The 16,868-nt window shown below is 38.3% G+C and overlaps 3 protein-coding genes across 18 annotated transcripts; all 3 read right to left on the reverse strand.

The window, feature by feature from the left end:
- Positions 1-98: 98 nt before the first annotated feature.
- LOC130424444 (G protein pathway suppressor 2-like) lies at positions 99-4,049 on the reverse strand. 2 transcript variants are annotated; one of them, XM_056750098.1, is made up of 11 exons: positions 3,775-4,048; positions 3,548-3,665; positions 3,296-3,405; positions 3,026-3,138; positions 2,354-2,433; positions 2,150-2,223; positions 1,821-1,995; positions 1,644-1,727; positions 1,471-1,547; positions 1,269-1,364; positions 99-716 (listed from the first exon to the last, which is right to left on the reverse strand). In XM_056750098.1, the coding sequence occupies exons 2-11, from the start codon at positions 3,639-3,641 to the stop codon at positions 618-620; spliced, it is 1,002 nt and encodes a 333-aa protein (XP_056606076.1). In that variant the 5' UTR covers positions 3,642-3,665; positions 3,775-4,048; the 3' UTR covers positions 99-617. The 2 variants fall into 2 exon arrangements, with proteins under 2 accessions (XP_056606076.1, XP_056606086.1); XM_056750108.1 differs by having other exon boundaries at positions 3,548-4,049.
- Positions 4,050-5,864: 1,815 nt separating this feature from the next.
- On the reverse strand, positions 5,865-15,147 carry LOC130421140 (G protein pathway suppressor 2-like). 15 transcript variants are annotated; one of them, XM_056748896.1, is made up of 10 exons: positions 11,385-15,144; positions 11,129-11,266; positions 10,714-10,939; positions 10,397-10,475; positions 9,900-10,003; positions 9,631-9,743; positions 9,163-9,242; positions 8,964-9,037; positions 8,639-8,813; positions 5,867-7,877 (listed from the first exon to the last, which is right to left on the reverse strand). In XM_056748896.1, the coding sequence occupies exons 5-10, from the start codon at positions 9,987-9,989 to the stop codon at positions 7,825-7,827; spliced, it is 585 nt and encodes a 194-aa protein (XP_056604874.1). In that variant the 5' UTR covers positions 9,990-10,003; positions 10,397-10,475; positions 10,714-10,939; positions 11,129-11,266; positions 11,385-15,144; the 3' UTR covers positions 5,867-7,824. The 15 variants fall into 15 exon arrangements, with proteins under 15 accessions (XP_056604966.1, XP_056604950.1, XP_056604959.1 ...); XM_056748914.1 differs by having other exon boundaries at positions 5,866-7,877; positions 10,397-10,472; positions 11,129-15,144; XM_056748929.1 differs by lacking the exon at positions 11,129-11,266 and having other exon boundaries at positions 10,714-10,757.
- A 195-nt stretch (positions 15,148-15,342) lies between these two features.
- Positions 15,343-16,772, reverse strand: LOC130421214 (histone H2A.V). The gene is made up of 5 exons (XM_056748999.1): positions 16,626-16,772; positions 16,276-16,353; positions 15,984-16,097; positions 15,760-15,889; positions 15,343-15,677 (listed from the first exon to the last, which is right to left on the reverse strand). Exons 1-5 carry the CDS (start codon positions 16,626-16,628, stop codon positions 15,616-15,618), a joined length of 387 nt encoding a protein of 128 aa, XP_056604977.1. The 5' UTR covers positions 16,629-16,772; the 3' UTR covers positions 15,343-15,615.
- Positions 16,773-16,868: the final 96 nt, after the last annotated feature.

Here is a 16,868-nt window from a genome sequence, read left to right on the forward strand (position 1 = left end):
TATAAATCACAACTTTGTTTCAGTTTGTGATGGGGTTTGGGCTCTTTCTGTCAGACACCAAGAAAAGAATACATTCAAAGACAACTAAAAACAACGTATAACGGTTAAAGATAAATCTTAATTTTATAGCTGGGATAAAGCCATGTAATGTAGGACATATCGTCCTGATGTACTAAATTGCATACGGACAAAGCAAAACACACAGATATAGCCTGTTCTTGTCAAACGTTTTGTTCTTACTAAGATCTTGTCAGTATTTTCTTACTGCAAATATCTAACTTACCTAAAACATGTGAGATAAAGAAACATCTTAAACTGTTAAAACTCACAAAGCCAACAACAGCAAACTGTACATTTATGTAGTCGCTCAATAGCTTAAAATACATACTTTTAAGACACTTTCAGATTCACATCATCAAGTAGCATTCCCATCCGCCAAACAAATTAATATTTAGATTGGGAACCTGTCAACTATTTTTTATTGTTTAATGTCCACAATTCTCTTTCGCATCGGACATTAATAACTTATTAATGAAAAAGCCAAATTGTATGAAGTGAAAGCCTCAGAAATAAGCTGTGTGTAACATGCCACCTTGTTATGATCAGGCTTTTAGCAGTTAATGTGGTTTTCCATGATGATAGAATCTCTGTCCAGGCTGAGCGTGAGGGAGAAACGTGTGCCGTGATGCTGACTGAGGAGAACTTGTAAATGGAGCCTAGGCAGAATAAAGACAAACGTCACCTTTGCAACATAAATCAAGCTTAATGAACCCATGATCAGTAAAAACCTTTATCTTCACCAAATCTTTTTTAATAGTGAAGGTTCAAATAATTATGTAGTAACGTAATGGTTAATTTTAGAAATGCTGGATTAAAAAGAATGCAAATGACCACCAAAGTGTTCCTGTAGCTCAAATGGTGTGTGCAACACCAAGGTGTTCCCATTCCCAGAGAATGCATGAATTGCTTAAGATTTATACCCTGAATGCAAATCGCTTTGGATAAAAGCATCTGTCAAATGTATAAATGAAATGTAAAGTATTCATGAATCTTGTTTCATTAGATGGAATTAAAAACAATGATAGAACGTCACATAAGAGAGTGTGCTGTTTTTCTTTCATTATATTATATAATGCAAATTTTTGCTGCACTGCACAGAAGTATGCATCACATTTACTTTGAATCTTTCAACGAAAAATGAATTTTTAAAATGGTACATGTAAAAAAAACAATGCTATCAGACGATTTTTGCAGGTTGGGAAACTCACCTTTGTGGTAGGAATCTGGACAGCCATGGATGGGCCGGACAGCAGGCCAGCTGCACTCACATGTAAAGCCTGTGGATGCATGGGTCTGAGAGCAGCCTAACAAAAACACACAAAAAACAAACATCACCCACTCACATCCATATACAACACTATTTTGTATTTTGTTCCTAAAATACTCATGAGGTCTACAAAAGCATCTTACCGAGTCAGTAAACCCAGACTGCTGATTGGCATGTTCAAGCTGTTTCTGAAGGGGGATACTTGCACTGGGGATGAATCCTTTTGAGATCAACAAGTAATGAATGAATGGAAAAATAATTAATCTACTGAGTGACAAAAGAGAAAAGAACAAGTGCATTATTGATAACAACTCACCTGGCTGGGAGGAGAAATGGCTGAAGACAGCATGGCTCGGAGCTTGATGGGGCAGGAATGGCAAGCTCTGAAAAGGCGATGCCCCTACATTGAAAGAAAAACCATGAGAGCTTTAGATAGATATTCTCCTGCTCTTATAGGTCCAACATTTAGGTTAAGGTGTAGTTTTATTACTACCTCTGATCTGGGTGGTGCTTGCAAAGCTGATGGGCACAGAAGCACCAGCCCCGTAAGAGGAATGGTGCGGAGCCTGAGTAACTGCATATGGCTCATGGACTGCAGTGCTTCCTGAAAACTGGCCATGCTCTGAGGAACCAGAAGGAAAACCTGGCTGGTTGTGGAAGGGGTAGCCCTACAGAAGATAACAATTTATGAATAAGTGCACACCTTATAAGAGCTATAAAATGATAACTAGAAAATAAAAACAAAATGTATTGACTTAGATTGATTAGTTTGCTATACCAAATATGACCACACATCATACAGAGAACATAACTCTCACTTACAGGCATCAGAGGAGTCTGGAACAACTGTTTACCACGTTCTCCTAAAAGAGTTCTGTTGTGACTCAATGGACTGCCTTAAACACACAAAACACCAGCATTTCAACACTGCAGAACAGTTTTCATCGTCATACTCAAAACAATTCATTATAACAGATTGAAGTGACTGAAAACCAATATAGTTTTGAGACGCTTTGCAAAGCTTACCATGTATACTGAGAAGATGCTGTCCTGAGTGTAAAGGTAAGCTGGGCTGGTAGTTTGTTGATGACAGTGTAGAAATATCACTACAGACAAATGAATAATCAAAGGACAGTTACGAGAAAGAAGTAGCAAGGTTGCTTTCCATATCCATTTAACACATTATTAAACACAATACATGCATGCACAGATGTTGAGAAAATATTTACATTTACGCATTTGGCAGACGCTTTGAGTAGACTTACATTGCATTATCCTATACATTTATACATAGGTATGTGCAATCCTCTGGGTTTTGACCCACAACCTTGCATTGTTAACGCAATGCTCTTACCACTGAGCTACAGGAAAGCATAATTAAAATTCTTTGATTTCAATGTTAATGTTATAGATGCACTGATATATTGGTCACATATGTTTCAGACGATCTTTGGTCAATTAAAAAATAACGGCATATCAGTTATAACATAAAAAAGTCCAACACCAATCTGTTATGTTCCTTATTGACTATGTAAAGGTGCCAAGCTATATAAAGTCTGTTACATAAACCAGCTTCTTTCTTTGGGTAACAATTACATACTTGGCAACACAAATTGAAATCTTCCTCATAAAAGATCTATGATGACAAAATTAACAACGTACATTTTCGCCCATTATGTATTTTTACATTTTACATACTTTTGCTCCCTTCTTCGCCGTCTTTCCTCCTCATGAAGGACCTTTTTAAGCTGTAAGAAGAGTTGATGTTTCTCCTCTTGCAAAATTAGCAATTTTACATCCATTTTTTGAACCTGGTAAAATAAAAAAATGCTTAATAAATACACTGGCCAACTAGCCATTACTGTACTAAGGCTTTTCATTTGTAAAGCTTTAAATGACGTTGCGTTAAACAATCATCTTCTCTGTTTTAAACAATGAAGATGATTATGCATTCACACCCATCTTTACCTGTTCTTTGGTCTCCTCCAATGACATTCGTTCCTCCATTTCTGTTGTTCGTTTTCTTTCCTCTTCTTCTTTCAATTTCTGTTCCATCATTTTATCCACTTCTTCTTCTTCTACAACAGAATAAATAAACATCATGTTGCAAATCGTTTTCACCCTGTTAATATTAAACATTTCCTTTACTGTGGAAGACGTGTCGATATACGATACAAATTACCTTGTTTTGCTCTAAATAGTAAACACACACAAACGAACCTTGTCTTTTTCTCTCTCTCTCTTTCATAATGTGCTTATGGAGGGCTCTGGCCATCGCACTTGAAAGCTTTGGTCTTTCCAGTAATGCGGGCATCGTGGCGGACAGCGGAGGAGCCAGCTAGGACACACAGATCCAAATTTAATGTACCTCGCTTTGCTTTTAAAGGAAACGCAGAGTGGGGTTTCGTGGAATAACAAATCTTAACACTTCAAATGAATACGCTTACTTTCGCGTTCCTCCGCAACGTTTCCCTGTGTTTCTCAAAATGCTGAGTCTATTTGATGAAATGCACTCAATATTGTTTATCAGCGCAAAAATTCTGCTGTACGGGACTGTTTACTTGATTCACTTCCGGTATATAGGATATGTGGAAATTTCCGTTTCCGGTTCCTCCGTCTAGTGGAACAGGCTGAAAGAACGACGCAGTAAAGCTTTATTCGCGCTCTCCTTATTGCCCGAGAGAGTAAGGATTGAATACACCGTGAAACAAACGTTCTGTTTAATGCGACGTTTCTATATAATAACTGACGTGAAGGCCCCGTTGAATTGTTTACAATAGACGTCGTTGGTTATAGAAAACAAAGTACAAACATCGCCACCTAGTGTTTAACTTATGGGATGAAAAGGCGAATGAGCATTTTTGATTTTATGCGAAGTTTTATTGTATACTTGGCAGTCAACACATAATGTGGGGGGGAAGTTGCAGACCTGTGATTGATGTCATTCACAAGATCCCAGAATCGGTGTTTTTTCATCGGAGTTTTTTATTAATTTGTGTGCTGCATTAGTAAAGGACAAACTACAAGGACTTTTATTTGCACATATTTGAATAACCACCTTATGTTAAAATAAAAGTCAGAGACAACCAGCAACAGCATGGCATTTTGAGCTTTTTTAAAATAAAATCCAGAATCCAGAGCATGATCCCCCCCTTCGGATACTGTGTCCCAGGCAATATTCCAACATGATAACGATATTGTATCTAAATATACATTTTAAATAACATATGTGCAACATTAAGCGCAAAATGAAAATACAAATTCAGTTATATCAATTGCATTTGTCAGTTCTTACACTAGTTTTAATATTTTATTTAAATGGATATGGTTAATGCTGTTTGCATGTTCTTCCCGTGCCTCGGGGGTTTCCTCCGGGTACTCCGGTTTCCTCCCCTGGTCCAAAGACATGCATGGTAGGTTGATTGGCATCTCTGGAAAAATTGTCCGTAGGGTGTGAGTGCGTGAGTGAATGAGTGAGTGTGTGTGCCCTGCGATGGGTTGGCACTCCATCCAGGGTGTATCCTGCCTTGATGCCCGATGACTCCTGAGATAGGCGCAGGCTCCCCGTGACCCGAGGTAGTTCGGATAAGCGGTAGAAAATGGATGGATGGATGGATGGATGGTTAATGCTCTTTAAGTGGCAAAATGAAAATGCATTCCCGGATTGATTATATTTGTTTAAGATAGTCAAGCAAAACTGTAGCAAAATTACATTTCAAATGTTATTTTCCCTAAATGCATTAAAGCGGCCATAACACACACTTATAAAAGATAGATACAGCTGTACGATTTTTTCCGAAATCATACGGCGCGTGCAGGGGGGGGATGGGTAGGCTGAACTAAAGCACATTGTCAACAAAACACAGACATCAGTTTCACTCACTCCATGCGGTTCATGTCCGGCATCTTTTAGCGGTGGGACGGTTCCATATATCAGTTTCAAACGACCTCCAAAACCAGCATTTTATTTTTTGTAAAATGTATATTTAAATAAACAATTGCATTGTCATTTTACATATTGCATACCAATATGCTTCCATAGTTTTTAGGTGTATCAGCAATTGTACTTATTTAATGTTTTACTATGTAGTGGAGTTGGATCCCAAATATTGATTCCGGAATGGTTAGGTTTAGGACAGAATTAACAGTGTTTATTTATTTATTTATGTTTGTTTTGTCCATAATAAGGTGTAAACAGTGTTCAGAAATTGGACTGCAATGTTTCATTATGTATATACAATATTCATAAGTAACAAAATAATACTTTGCTGTTTACATACTGGCAAATCGCCTTGGAAAGATACGTTTCTATCTGAATTCTGAGCAGTTTTGAGATCTATTTGACTTGGTAGATAAAACCTTTTTGAGTATTTTTATTGGACAAAATCATATAATTTCAAGGCGACGATATGTCAATCTGCATCTTAAGTAAAAAGAAATAACAAATGTACAAATGAACATAGAATCAGCTTAGTATTGTCCCAATAACCAAACATGCAGCATTGTAAAACATGGTTGAAAAGGCATGATTATTTATGCAAATTAAGAAATCATATACAGCGTTTTCAATTCTGTCGTAGTGCCTACAATGTATCTGCTGTTCTTTAATAGAGTAAAAGTGTACTTATCTTACTGTGCACATTTATCACTCAAATGAACAAAGAAAAATGGAAAAAATACATTTAATTTCTGGAAGATTTCACTCTTTTTCGTATATATTACTTTCGTTGTTTGTTCTTTTATATAAATGTAGTTGACATCCCATTGACATTTAAATTAAACCCTTTGTTTGTTATGTTTAATTTATTTGGCAACCACAAAATTGTTTTTTTTACTGTGTTTCTTCATCTTTTTCCTACTTCTTTGTGTCATTGAACTTGTTCTTTATTTTCCCATACCTCACCCCTGTACTTCTCTTCCTTCTCTCAGGGTTTGACAAGATGCACTGGACCGGGATAAATGAGAATAAGACCTCAGCAATGCCATCAACCTTTTTGATTTCTGTTTTATCTCCTTCTGTACTTTGAAACCCATCTATGGGTTAAATAATTAGGTAATACCATTTAACAATTGAAAATTGTTCTAAACAAAGAGATCGAGATGAACAGTCAGGGTGGGGAGAACATTTTCGGTGTTTGGGGGAATTTTTAATTAAAGTCTGATTGGCAAAGCTTTTTCCACCTTTTTTATTTTACAACTAGAAAAAATGCGTACAACCCCTCCCCCATTTGCGATCCGTATTCAATAGTAAATAGTAATTTACTATAGTAGTAAATTACTACTAGTAAATAGTAAATAGTTATAAGAGGGCTGTTTTGTGGTTCATTTTATTTATAAGCAATTTTGGGCAAAGGAGAAGTAATAACATACTGCAAGTTTCCTGTGAAGGACAGACACAAAGGCCGTAACATGAGTAATAGGATGCAGTTTTGTCTCTTCACTCCAGAACCAAGTGTTCTGTGTACCTTCTCTTTCCTCTTCAGTACCTTAATGTAAAAAACCCTAAGACAAGTGACAATATCACACAAGCAGGTGTGTACATAAGGATACATGAAGGCAGAGCCCCTACTGCTTCCCCAAAAAGACGAGGAGAATCACAATGTTGTTACGAGGAAGTCACCATTTTATTAAATTGTCAGAAGTATTTGCTTTCCAGATATATTGTGAGAGTTTGAAGAATGTGCCATAAGCCTTAGATCTTTTTACTTTAATTTTCTACCTATAATGCCCTGGCCTGAAGTGGCATAAGGTGGCTTGATTGATGCTTGGCGATCAAGGTTGAAAGACAAATGAACGCTAGGCTTCTGTCTTTAAATTTGGGGGCTGGCTGAAATTTTGAAGGAATCGTTATCATCCCTTCTGTGTCCTTTTCAATTAATTGTTACAGTAATGTTACGGTTTTGTTCTTTCAAAGACTGTGATTAAAAAAATAATACTAATTTGTATTCTAGCAAGGCAACCCAACTCAATATTTAAGGGGTCATATGACCCTTTTAAAAAAAGAGCACATATAAATCACAACTTTGTTTCAGTTTGTGATGGGTTTCGGCCTCTTTTTGGCAGACACCAAGAAAAGAATACTATTCAAAGACAACTAAAAACAACGTATAACTGTAAAAATCACAAAGCCAACAACAGCAAACTGTACATTTCTGTAGTCGCTCAATAGCTTAAAAACTTTCAGATACACATAACCGAGAAGGATTCCCATCCCTTAAACAAATTAATATTTAGATTGGGAACCTGTAAACTATTTTTTATTGTTTAAAGTCCACAATTGTCTTTTGCATTGGACATTAATTACTTATTAATGATAAAGCCAATTCTTATGAAGTTATAGCCTCAGAAATAAGCTGTGTCAAACCGTTATCCTCACCAAATCTTTTTAAGTAGTGAAGGTTCAAATAATAAAGTAGTAATGAAATGGTTAAGTTTAGAAATGCTTGATTAAAAACAATGCAAATGACCACCAAAGTGTTCCTGTCGCTCAGTCATCTTCAATTGGCGGACCGTGGGCCGGATCCGGACATTTTCTTCGTTCCATCTGGACCTAGTAAACCATTTAAAACATTTGACTATTTCAGTTGTTTAAATTGAGCCATGCGTCTACACAACAGATAATCACATCACACTCTTCCTGTTGCCGCTACATCCTCTAATATCTTTATCTAGTCTAGTGCCAAATGCGCTTCATTTTAACCCTTTCCGCTCTGCGCGCGCTGCTTCTCTCCTGCTAAAGAGAGCAGCAGACACGTGGTTATTTGAACAACAGAAGTGCAGACGGGCAGAGAAGGTAAATTGACACACAACAATAAACGAAATGCAGCAATATTAAAGTATTTGTATCCGTCAGCCTTTTTACTGTTTGCTATAAGTGTTCAAGTCTTATAATCTATGAATTATTAGTTAACAAGCATCAATGATTTCAATCTTTGAAATGGCATTATTCAGTCAATTTTGAAGATATTGTAGTTATATCTTCACAGAACATTCTGTAGGATGATTTTATGTTGAAAACAGTTGCTGGTATTCACAAATAGGGTCACATTTTATAGGAAACAACGTTCTCATAAGAAATTGTTTACCTATAGAAGTAGTCCTGGAATGAATGGCATGGAATTGCTAATTAAGTAAGTACATTTGTTTTCGGTTTATGGTGAGAGCACTTTCATCCATTACATTTGCATATTTTCATTTTCAGTAGTTTTTTTACTTAAAAATTATAATTATCAGACCTGAGAGATATGAGAGCAGCCTTACAATTACTAGTTTGTACATTTAGGTTAAGTTAAGGTGTGGTTTTATTGCTACCTATGATCTGGGGGGTGCCTGCAAAGCTGATGGGCACAGAAGCACCAGCCCCGTAAGAGGAATGGTGCGGAGCCTGAGTAACTGCATATGGCTCATGGACTGCAGTGCTTCCTGAAAATTGGCCATGCTCTGAGGAACCAGAAGGAAAACCTGGCTGGTTGTGGAAGGGGTAGCCCTACAGAAGATAACAATTTATGAATAAGTGCACACCTTATAAGAGCTATAAAATGATAACTAGAAAATAAAAACAAAATGTATTGACTTTGTATGATGTGTGGTCGTATTTGGTATAGCAAACTAATCAGAGAACATAACTCTCACTTACAGGCATCAGAGGAGTCTGGAACAGCTGTTTACCACGTTCTCCTAAAAGAGTTCTGTTGTGACTCAATGGACTGCCTTAAACACACAAAACACCAGCATTTCAACACTGCAGAACAGTTTTCATCATCATACTCAAAACAATTCATTATAACAGATTGAAGTGACTGAAAACCAATATAGAGACGCTTTGAAAAGCTTACCATGTATACGGAGTAGATGCTGTCCTGAGTGTTGATGTTTGCTGGACTGGTAGTTTGTTGATGACAGTGTAGAAATATCGCTATTGACAAATGAATAATCAGAGGATAGTTACGAGAAAGAGGCAGCAAGGATGTTTTACGTATCCATTTGAAACATTATTAAACGCAACATGCATGCACTGATGTTGAGAGAATATTTAGTTAAAAATCTTAGATTTCAATGTGAATGTTATAGATGCACTCATATATTGGTTGCATATGTTTCAGCTGATTTTTTGTCAATTTAAAACTATCGGCATATCAGCTGTCACATAAAAAAGCCCAACACCAATCTGTTATGTTCCTTATTGACTAGGTCAAGGTGCCGAGCTATAAGAAGTCGGTTACATAAATCAGCTTCTTCCTTTGGGAAAAAACCCTTTATAAATGATCTTTGATGACAAAATTAAAAATATTTTATTTACGTACTCTTGCTCCTCTCTTCGCCTTCTATCCTCCTCAAGAAGGACATTTTTAAGCTGTAAGAAGAGTTGATGTTTCTCCTCTTGCAATATTAGCAATTTTTCATCCATTTTTCGAACCTAGCAAATAACAAAATGCTTAATAAATAGACTGGATAACTACCCATTACTGTACTAAGGCTTTTCAGTTGTAAAGCTTTAAATTACATTGTTTAGCACAATGATGATGATTGTGCAATGGCGATATCCACTCACATCGAGCTAAGACATCTTTACCTGTTCTTTGGTCTCCTCCAATGACATTTGTTCCACCATTTCTTTAGTTAGTTTTCTTTCATCCTCTTCTTTCAATTTCTGTTCCATCATTTTATCCACTTCTTCTACAACAGAATAAATATACAACATAGGGATGTTCCGATCAGGATTTTTGCATCCGATAGTGAGTACCGATTTCTTGTCATCGTGATCAGCCAAAACTTTATTTATGCAAAACAATATGCATGTCGGGTTACTTAATGAAGACACTGAAACTAAATGGACCAGTCTGATGCAACTTACAAGGTTTATTTAGACATTGTCCAATATCAAACTCTGGTGGAAAATGCTGGTTGGCTTTGGAAGGGGTGGCCCCACACAAGATAACGATTTATGAACAAGTGCACAATTTATAAGAGCTATAACAAGATAACTAGAAAATAAAAACAACATTTATTTTAACTTTGCTAATACCAAATATGACCACACACCATACAGAGAACATTACTTTCACTTACAGGCATCAGAGGAGTCTTTAACAACTGTTCACCACGTTCTCCTAAAAGAGTTCCAGCTCTATTGAGACTTAATGGACTGCTTTAAACACACAAACACCATCATTTCAAAACTGCAGAACAGTTTTCGTCGTCATACTCAAAACAATTAATTGAGTGCCTGAAAACCAATATAGTTTTAAAACGATCATGAATATAGATGTAATCTCCTAAAATGGAGATGTCTGATGTAACTTAAACATGGTCCAATACCAAGTTTAAAATTAATTAAAAAAAAAATGTAATGTAATGGATGGCTGAGTAAGCAGTAATGCACGCGCCTGTGTCTGCACCACGGGTCTCCACTGATCCCGCGTGGGTTTTCCTGAATGGGCAAGACGTTTATTATGAGTGATGAATGCGAAACATGCTCCCTTTCCTCCGGTCTCTTACGTAATAGGACCACACAGGCGATGACATAATTCATTAACGTCCTCACGCATTCTGGACTTCATCACGCGGTGTCGTCATCAAATTGACATCGGTTCGTGAGATCGACCTAGATAACTATCGATCGAGGCATAAAATGTGATTATTCAGCGATACCGATCTTTGGCCGATCGATCGGAGCATCCCTAAAACAACCTACTCCCAATCTTTATCACACTGTAAATATTAAACCTTTCTATTGTTTACTACAGATGTGTTGATAGACGATACAAAATTATCTAGTTTTGCTCTAAATATTAAACAAACCTTGTCTTTCTGCCTGTCTTTCTCTCTCCCTCTCATTCTCTCTTTCATTATGTGCTTATGGAGGGCTCTGACCATCGCACTTGACAGCTTTGGTCTTTCCAGTAAGGCTGGCATCGTGCCGTACAGCAGAGGAGCGAGCTAAGGACACACATTCACATTTAATTCAACTCGCTTTGCTTTTTAAGAAAACACAGAGGCGTAGTTTCGTAGGAAAACACCCATCATCTAACTTGACACCACAAATGAATAAGCTTACTTTCGCCTTTGTCCGCAATGTTTCCCTGTGTTTCTCAGAAACTTAAAGCTGGGTGTATTTGATGAAACGCACTAAACATTGTTTACGAGCGCTTAAGATTCTTCAGAACGGGACTGTTTTCTTGATACACTTCCGGTGTAATAGCTATATGGAAGTTTTCGTTTCCGGTTCATTCGTCTTGTGGAATAGTCGGAAAATGATGCTGGAAAGCTTTATTCGCACTCTCCTTACTGCCCGAGAGATAAACGGGATTTATACATTCGTCTAGCTCCGATCCGAGAGCCTCCTCTAACTGCATGCGCACCTCCGCAAACGGACGAGGAGAAATTTGACGCGAAAACCGTTTTGCTATTCTTTGAAACGACGGAAGGCGACTCGGAGCAGTCGGGTATACTTACCAGCACGTATTTTAACGTGGAAAATAAGTGTTTTGTATGTATAGTGTAAATTATAGCGACCACAAGTTTACTATCGTCTCACTACAGGAACATTATTTATGTTATGTTTCTATTAAAACTATGGACTTACATACAACTTCACATATGTTATTTAAAACGTATTAGATAAAGAGTCTGCATTGTTCATGTACAGACGTGCATAATTGGCAAGACTCGTATCCGCCTCGTCCGTTTTCAGATACGTTGCCGCGCGCGCAGTTACAGAAAAGATGGCACACCGCTATGCGAAATGAGGTCGGGAGCACTCAATGTGAACTTCCGCCAACACCGCGATGACGTCATGTTTGCCGGCGCATCCAAGCGATCCACAAATCCAGGATTAAATAAACCGTGACACAAATTAACGCTTTCATGCAACGTTTATGAAGAATACTATTGGTGACAGCCAGTTGCTTGGTTTACCATAGACGGCATTGGTTAAAGAAAAGCGAAAACAAACATCAAGTGTTTGATTTATGGGACTAAAAGGCATACGAGCATTTTTATACGAAACAGAAATGCATAGGTTTTTATTGTATACTTTGCATCTGTACATAATCTGAGGAAGGGTTAAATTAATTTGTGTGCTGCACTAGTACAGGACAAACTAACAAGGATTTACATTTGCAGATGTTAATAACCACCTTATGTTTCCTGTAGCTCGGTGGTAGAGCATTGAGTTAACAACGCAAAATTGTGGTTTCAAAAGTAATCCACTAGGATTTTGGATAACAGATTGGATCAAATCTTGAAAATGTGTTTTTCAAAAGAAAAAACGGATTACATAATCGTAATCCAATCTTGGTTTTGATCCGGATCAAATCTTTAGTTTGGGTTTTTCAGAACTTTTTTGTAGGATTTGGATCACTTTGATCCAAAAAATCTGGATTAAACTGATCCCATCAGAAGGGTGGATTCAGCATGGATTCAATGCCCAAAATGTTATGAAAACTTCAAATAATACTAAACTCAGCAAAAAAAGAAACGTCCCTTTTTCAAGACTGTGTATTTCAACAATAATGTTGTAAAAATCCAAATAACTTTACAGATCTTCAATGTAAAGGGTTTAAACAATGTTTTCCATGCATGTTCAATTAACCATAATCAACTAATTAACATGCACCTGTGGAATGGTCGTTAAGACCTTAACAGTTTACAGAGAGTAGGCATTTAAGGTCACAGTTCTAAAAACGCAGGGCACTAAAGAGACTTGTCTACCGACTGTGAAAAACACCCAAAGAAAGATGCCCAGGGTCCCTGCTCATCTGCGTGAACGTGCATTTGCATGCTGCAGGGAGGCATGAGGACTGCTGATGTGGCTAGGGCAATACATTTCCATGTCGGCACTGTGAGACGCCTAAGACAGCGCTACAGGGAGACAGGAAGGACAGCTGATCATCCTCGCAGTGGAAGACCATGTGTAACAACACCTGCACAGGATCGGTACATCCGAATATCACACCTTCGTGACAGGTACAGGATAGCCACAACAACTGCCCGCGTCACAACAGGAACACACAATCCCTCCATCAGTGCTCAGACTGTCCGCAATAGGCTGAGAGAGGCTGGACTGAGGGCTTGTAGGCCTGTTGTAAGCCAGGTCCTTACCAGACATTACCAGCAACAACGCCGCCTATGGGCACAAACCCAACTTCGCTGGACCAGACAGGAGTGGCAAAAAGTGCTCTTCACTGCTGAGTCACGGTTTTGTCTCACCAGGGGTGATGGACGGATTCGTGTTTATCGTTGAAGGAATGAGCGTTACACCGAGGCCTGTACCCTGGAGCGGGATCGATTTGGAGGTGGGGGGTCCGTCATGGTCTGGGGCGGTATATCACATCACCATCGGACTGAGCTTGTGTCATTGCAGGGAATCTCAATGCCTTGCGGTACAGGGAAGACATCCTCCTCCCTCATGTGGTACCCTTTATGCATGCTCATCCGGACATGATCCTCCAGCAGGACAATGCCACCAGCCATACTGCTCGTTCTGTGCGTGAGTTTCTGCATGACAGCAATGTAAGTGTTCTGCCATGGCCAGCGAAGAGCCCGGATCTCAATCCCATTGAGCACGTCTGGGACCTGTTGGATCGTGGGTGAGGGCTAGGGCCATTCCCCCCAGAAATGTCCAGGAACTTGCAAGTGCCTTGGTCGAAGAGTGGGGTAACATCTCACAGCAAGAACTGACAAATCTGGTCCAGTCCATGAGCAGGAGATGCACTGCAGTACTTCAAGCAGCTGGTGGCCACACCAGATACTGACTGGTACTTTTGATTTTGAGCCTACCTTCATTCAGGGACACATTATTCTATTTCTATTAGTCAAAAGTGTCTGTGAAACATTTTTAGTTTATGTCTTATGGTGTTGACTCTTTTACTGTTCATACAAATATTTACACATTAAGTTTACTGAAAGTACAAACAGTTGAAAGTCAGAGGACGTTTCTTTTTTTGCTGAGTTTATATTTGGATCATGCAGTATTTACAAGATATCCTATTTATTCATAAGGTTTTCATTTTATTTGTTCATCCATCAGGCTGCAGTGATTAGGTAGGCTTTAACGTATTCAGCCTTTCAGTATAGGCCTACAGCAAAGTAGAAAGAGTTTGGCCTCATAAAATAATCCTCCAAACAGCTGTCAAAATTGACCAAAAACAATACATTTTATTCTGTCACTAATTGATATATATATTCAGCACAATCAAATTTTGTTTTTAGAATATGTATTAGTGATGCATGCAATGATTACAGAATAACCAAAAAAATGCAAAGAATAGCAATCACTGATTTTTGAAATCCAAAACAAATCGAAATCAGAAATAGTGTTTACTTCGTCCCTTGTTGAACGTCCTGTTTGCTCGTTCTGGCAGAATGCAGGAGGTTGGTTAGGGTCTCCTCAGGTGCATCATTGTCAGCACAGAGAGGGACATTGTGCTTAGTAGCAATGTTGAGCAGGACATTACAGGCAAGGGTTATGTTGCATGCTTTCTGTGGTTCCGCTCTCAGAACTCAATTTAAACGCTCAATTGTTTGTGTTATAGGTCTCAGATGAGCAGACTGCTGGAAGAGGATGAGGTGGGGTTTTTCCTGTTTTTAGTTTTTTTTTAAATGTGTGTGTTTTCATTTCAAATAAAAATAAACTTATATTGACCTTACACTGGCTGTTCTACTTGTTGCTCTCTTACATATCTTTAGTTCTACATTGTGATTTCCTATCCTCTTTGAACACTGGTTTCCAGATTTGGTGATCCTGAAAAGTTCCTATCCGGATCAGATTGATCCAATCCGATGTTGCTTTAAAAAAACTGGCTCCAAAAGTAAACTGGATAACGTGATCACGAATCGCAAAAAAAGGATTACTAAATCCAGATCAATTTTATCCGGATTAAACCTTTTGAAAAACCAGGCCCATGGGATTGCACATACCCAAGTATAAATGTGTAGGATAACGCAAGTCTCTTTGAATAAAAGCGTCTGCCAAGCACATAAATGTTAAAAGAAGTCCGAGACAAACACCAACAGCATGGCATTCTGAGCTTTATTGAAATAAAATCCAGAAACTTCACAAGTTCAAAAGCCAAATGCCACACTGCAAATTAAAAAGGGTACACAGAATATGCCAAACATCATAAAATGAGGAAAAAAGCTTCTCTGAAGCCACGTTAGAAAAAAATACCCCAGAAATGAGTAAATGCAAAGACGAACAATATAAAGTTTTAAAATGCTAGTCTACAGGGCAAACAAAACAACGGAACACTTTCATGTCCTGAGACTTCTTTCATACGACAATCTGTTTACACAGTCTTCTGCTGTCCCTTCTTTCCAATAAGAGACTTGTGAATGTGGGGTATAACACCTAAAAGATAAAGGCAAGTATTAATGAGTGGGTGAGCCAATAACAATCGTGAAAACTGGAAATAAGATGAAACTGTACTTACCACCACCAGCAATAGTGGCTTTAATTAGGGAGTCCAGCTCTTCGTCGCCTCTAATGGCAAGCTGCAAGTGGCGTGGGGTGATTCTCTTCACCTTCAGATCTTTCGATGCGTTTCCCGCTAACTCAAGCACCTTAACGTGAAAGGACAACGACAGTCAGAAACGCACTTTACATCTGTAGTCTACTTTTCATATGCCCTATTAAAAAGAGAACTCCATCACTAACTTCAGCAGTTAAGTACTCCAGAATAGCAGCGCTGTACACCGCGGCAGTGGCACCGACACGTCCATGGCTAGTGGTCCTGGTTTTCAGATGTCTGTGAATACGACCAACTGGAAACTGGAAACAAAATTTCATGGAAGAAACAAAATATAGTCACGTTAAGTCTGAAATTCGTGTTAAAAATTACAGACGCTTATAAACTACACCGGACGGTTAGTCATAGCAGAAGTATCACAGGACAAATAAGCAAACATCTTTAAAAAAAAGTGTCTTTGTTGATTACGGAGGGACTGACCTGCAGTCCAGCCCTCTGTGAGCGCGAAACAGCCTTCGCTTTCGCCTTCCCGGAGTCTTTTCCTGCTTTACCTCCAGCCTAAAAAATTTTAATTACATTTCATTTGAAAAGGGTTAAACGCTATAAATAACCCAACAAACACGAACGTATAGCAGTAATTTGGTGGAAATAAAAGGATTCGTTTGGTTTACGCTAATGTTTACACCACGCCAGCTAGCAATGTAGCTATCGCTAGCAAGCCGGACAACATTATGCAACATACATGTAAAACATACATATTATAACTTCAACCTGCACTAAATATGACCGATAAGCGGTAAGAAAAAACACAAAGCGGAGAATTAACTTACCATTTTGTAAATTTTGGGTGACCGTTACTCTATGAGAAAATACGCACGACCTCACCAAATTCAAACTGAGTTACGCGCCTTCGGGGGGCTGAATTTAAACCGCTGTGCATCCGGGATATTAGGTTTGATCACTGACCAATCAGCTCTCGGATGTTGTTGTTTGGCGTATGCATCAGCCAATTTCATTGCGTATTTTATAAGCCTCACAAACAATGTGCAAGGCATTGCATTTGAAGTAGTTTT

Source organism: Triplophysa dalaica, chromosome 1, assembly GCF_015846415.1.
Source record: "Triplophysa dalaica isolate WHDGS20190420 chromosome 1, ASM1584641v1, whole genome shotgun sequence".
NCBI classification, from domain to species: domain Eukaryota; kingdom Metazoa; phylum Chordata; class Actinopteri; order Cypriniformes; family Nemacheilidae; genus Triplophysa; species Triplophysa dalaica.

Coding starts and splice junctions, on each gene's coding strand:
- LOC130424444 (XM_056750108.1), bottom strand. CDS start 3,641: ATGCCCGCATTACTGGAAAGACCAAAGCTTTCAAGTGCGATGGCCAGA. Junction 1,365..1,470: donor AGTCTGGGTTTACTGACTCG/GTAAGATGCTTT, acceptor TGTTTTTGTTAG/GCTGCTCTCAGACCCATGCA. Junction 717..1,268: donor TCCAGATTCCTACCACAAAG/GTGAGTTTCCCA, acceptor TATTCTGCCTAG/GCTCCATTTACAAGTTCTCC.
- LOC130421140 (XM_056748988.1), bottom strand. CDS start 9,989: ATGATGGAACAGAAATTGAAAGAAGAGGATGAAAGAAAACTAACTAAA. Junction 9,744..9,899: donor TGGAGGAGACCAAAGAACAG/GTAAAGATGTCT, acceptor GTTATTTGCTAG/GTTCGAAAAATGGATGAAAA. Junction 9,243..9,630: donor AGGCGAAGAGAGGAGCAAGA/GTACGTAAATAA, acceptor ATTTGTCAATAG/CGATATTTCTACACTGTCAT.
- LOC130421214 (XM_056748999.1), bottom strand. Junction 16,098..16,275: donor CACAGAGGGCTGGACTGCAG/GTCAGTCCCTCC, acceptor TTTTGTTTCCAG/TTTCCAGTTGGTCGTATTCA. Junction 15,678..15,759: donor AGCCACTATTGCTGGTGGTG/GTAAGTACAGTT, acceptor TTTATCTTTTAG/GTGTTATACCCCACATTCAC.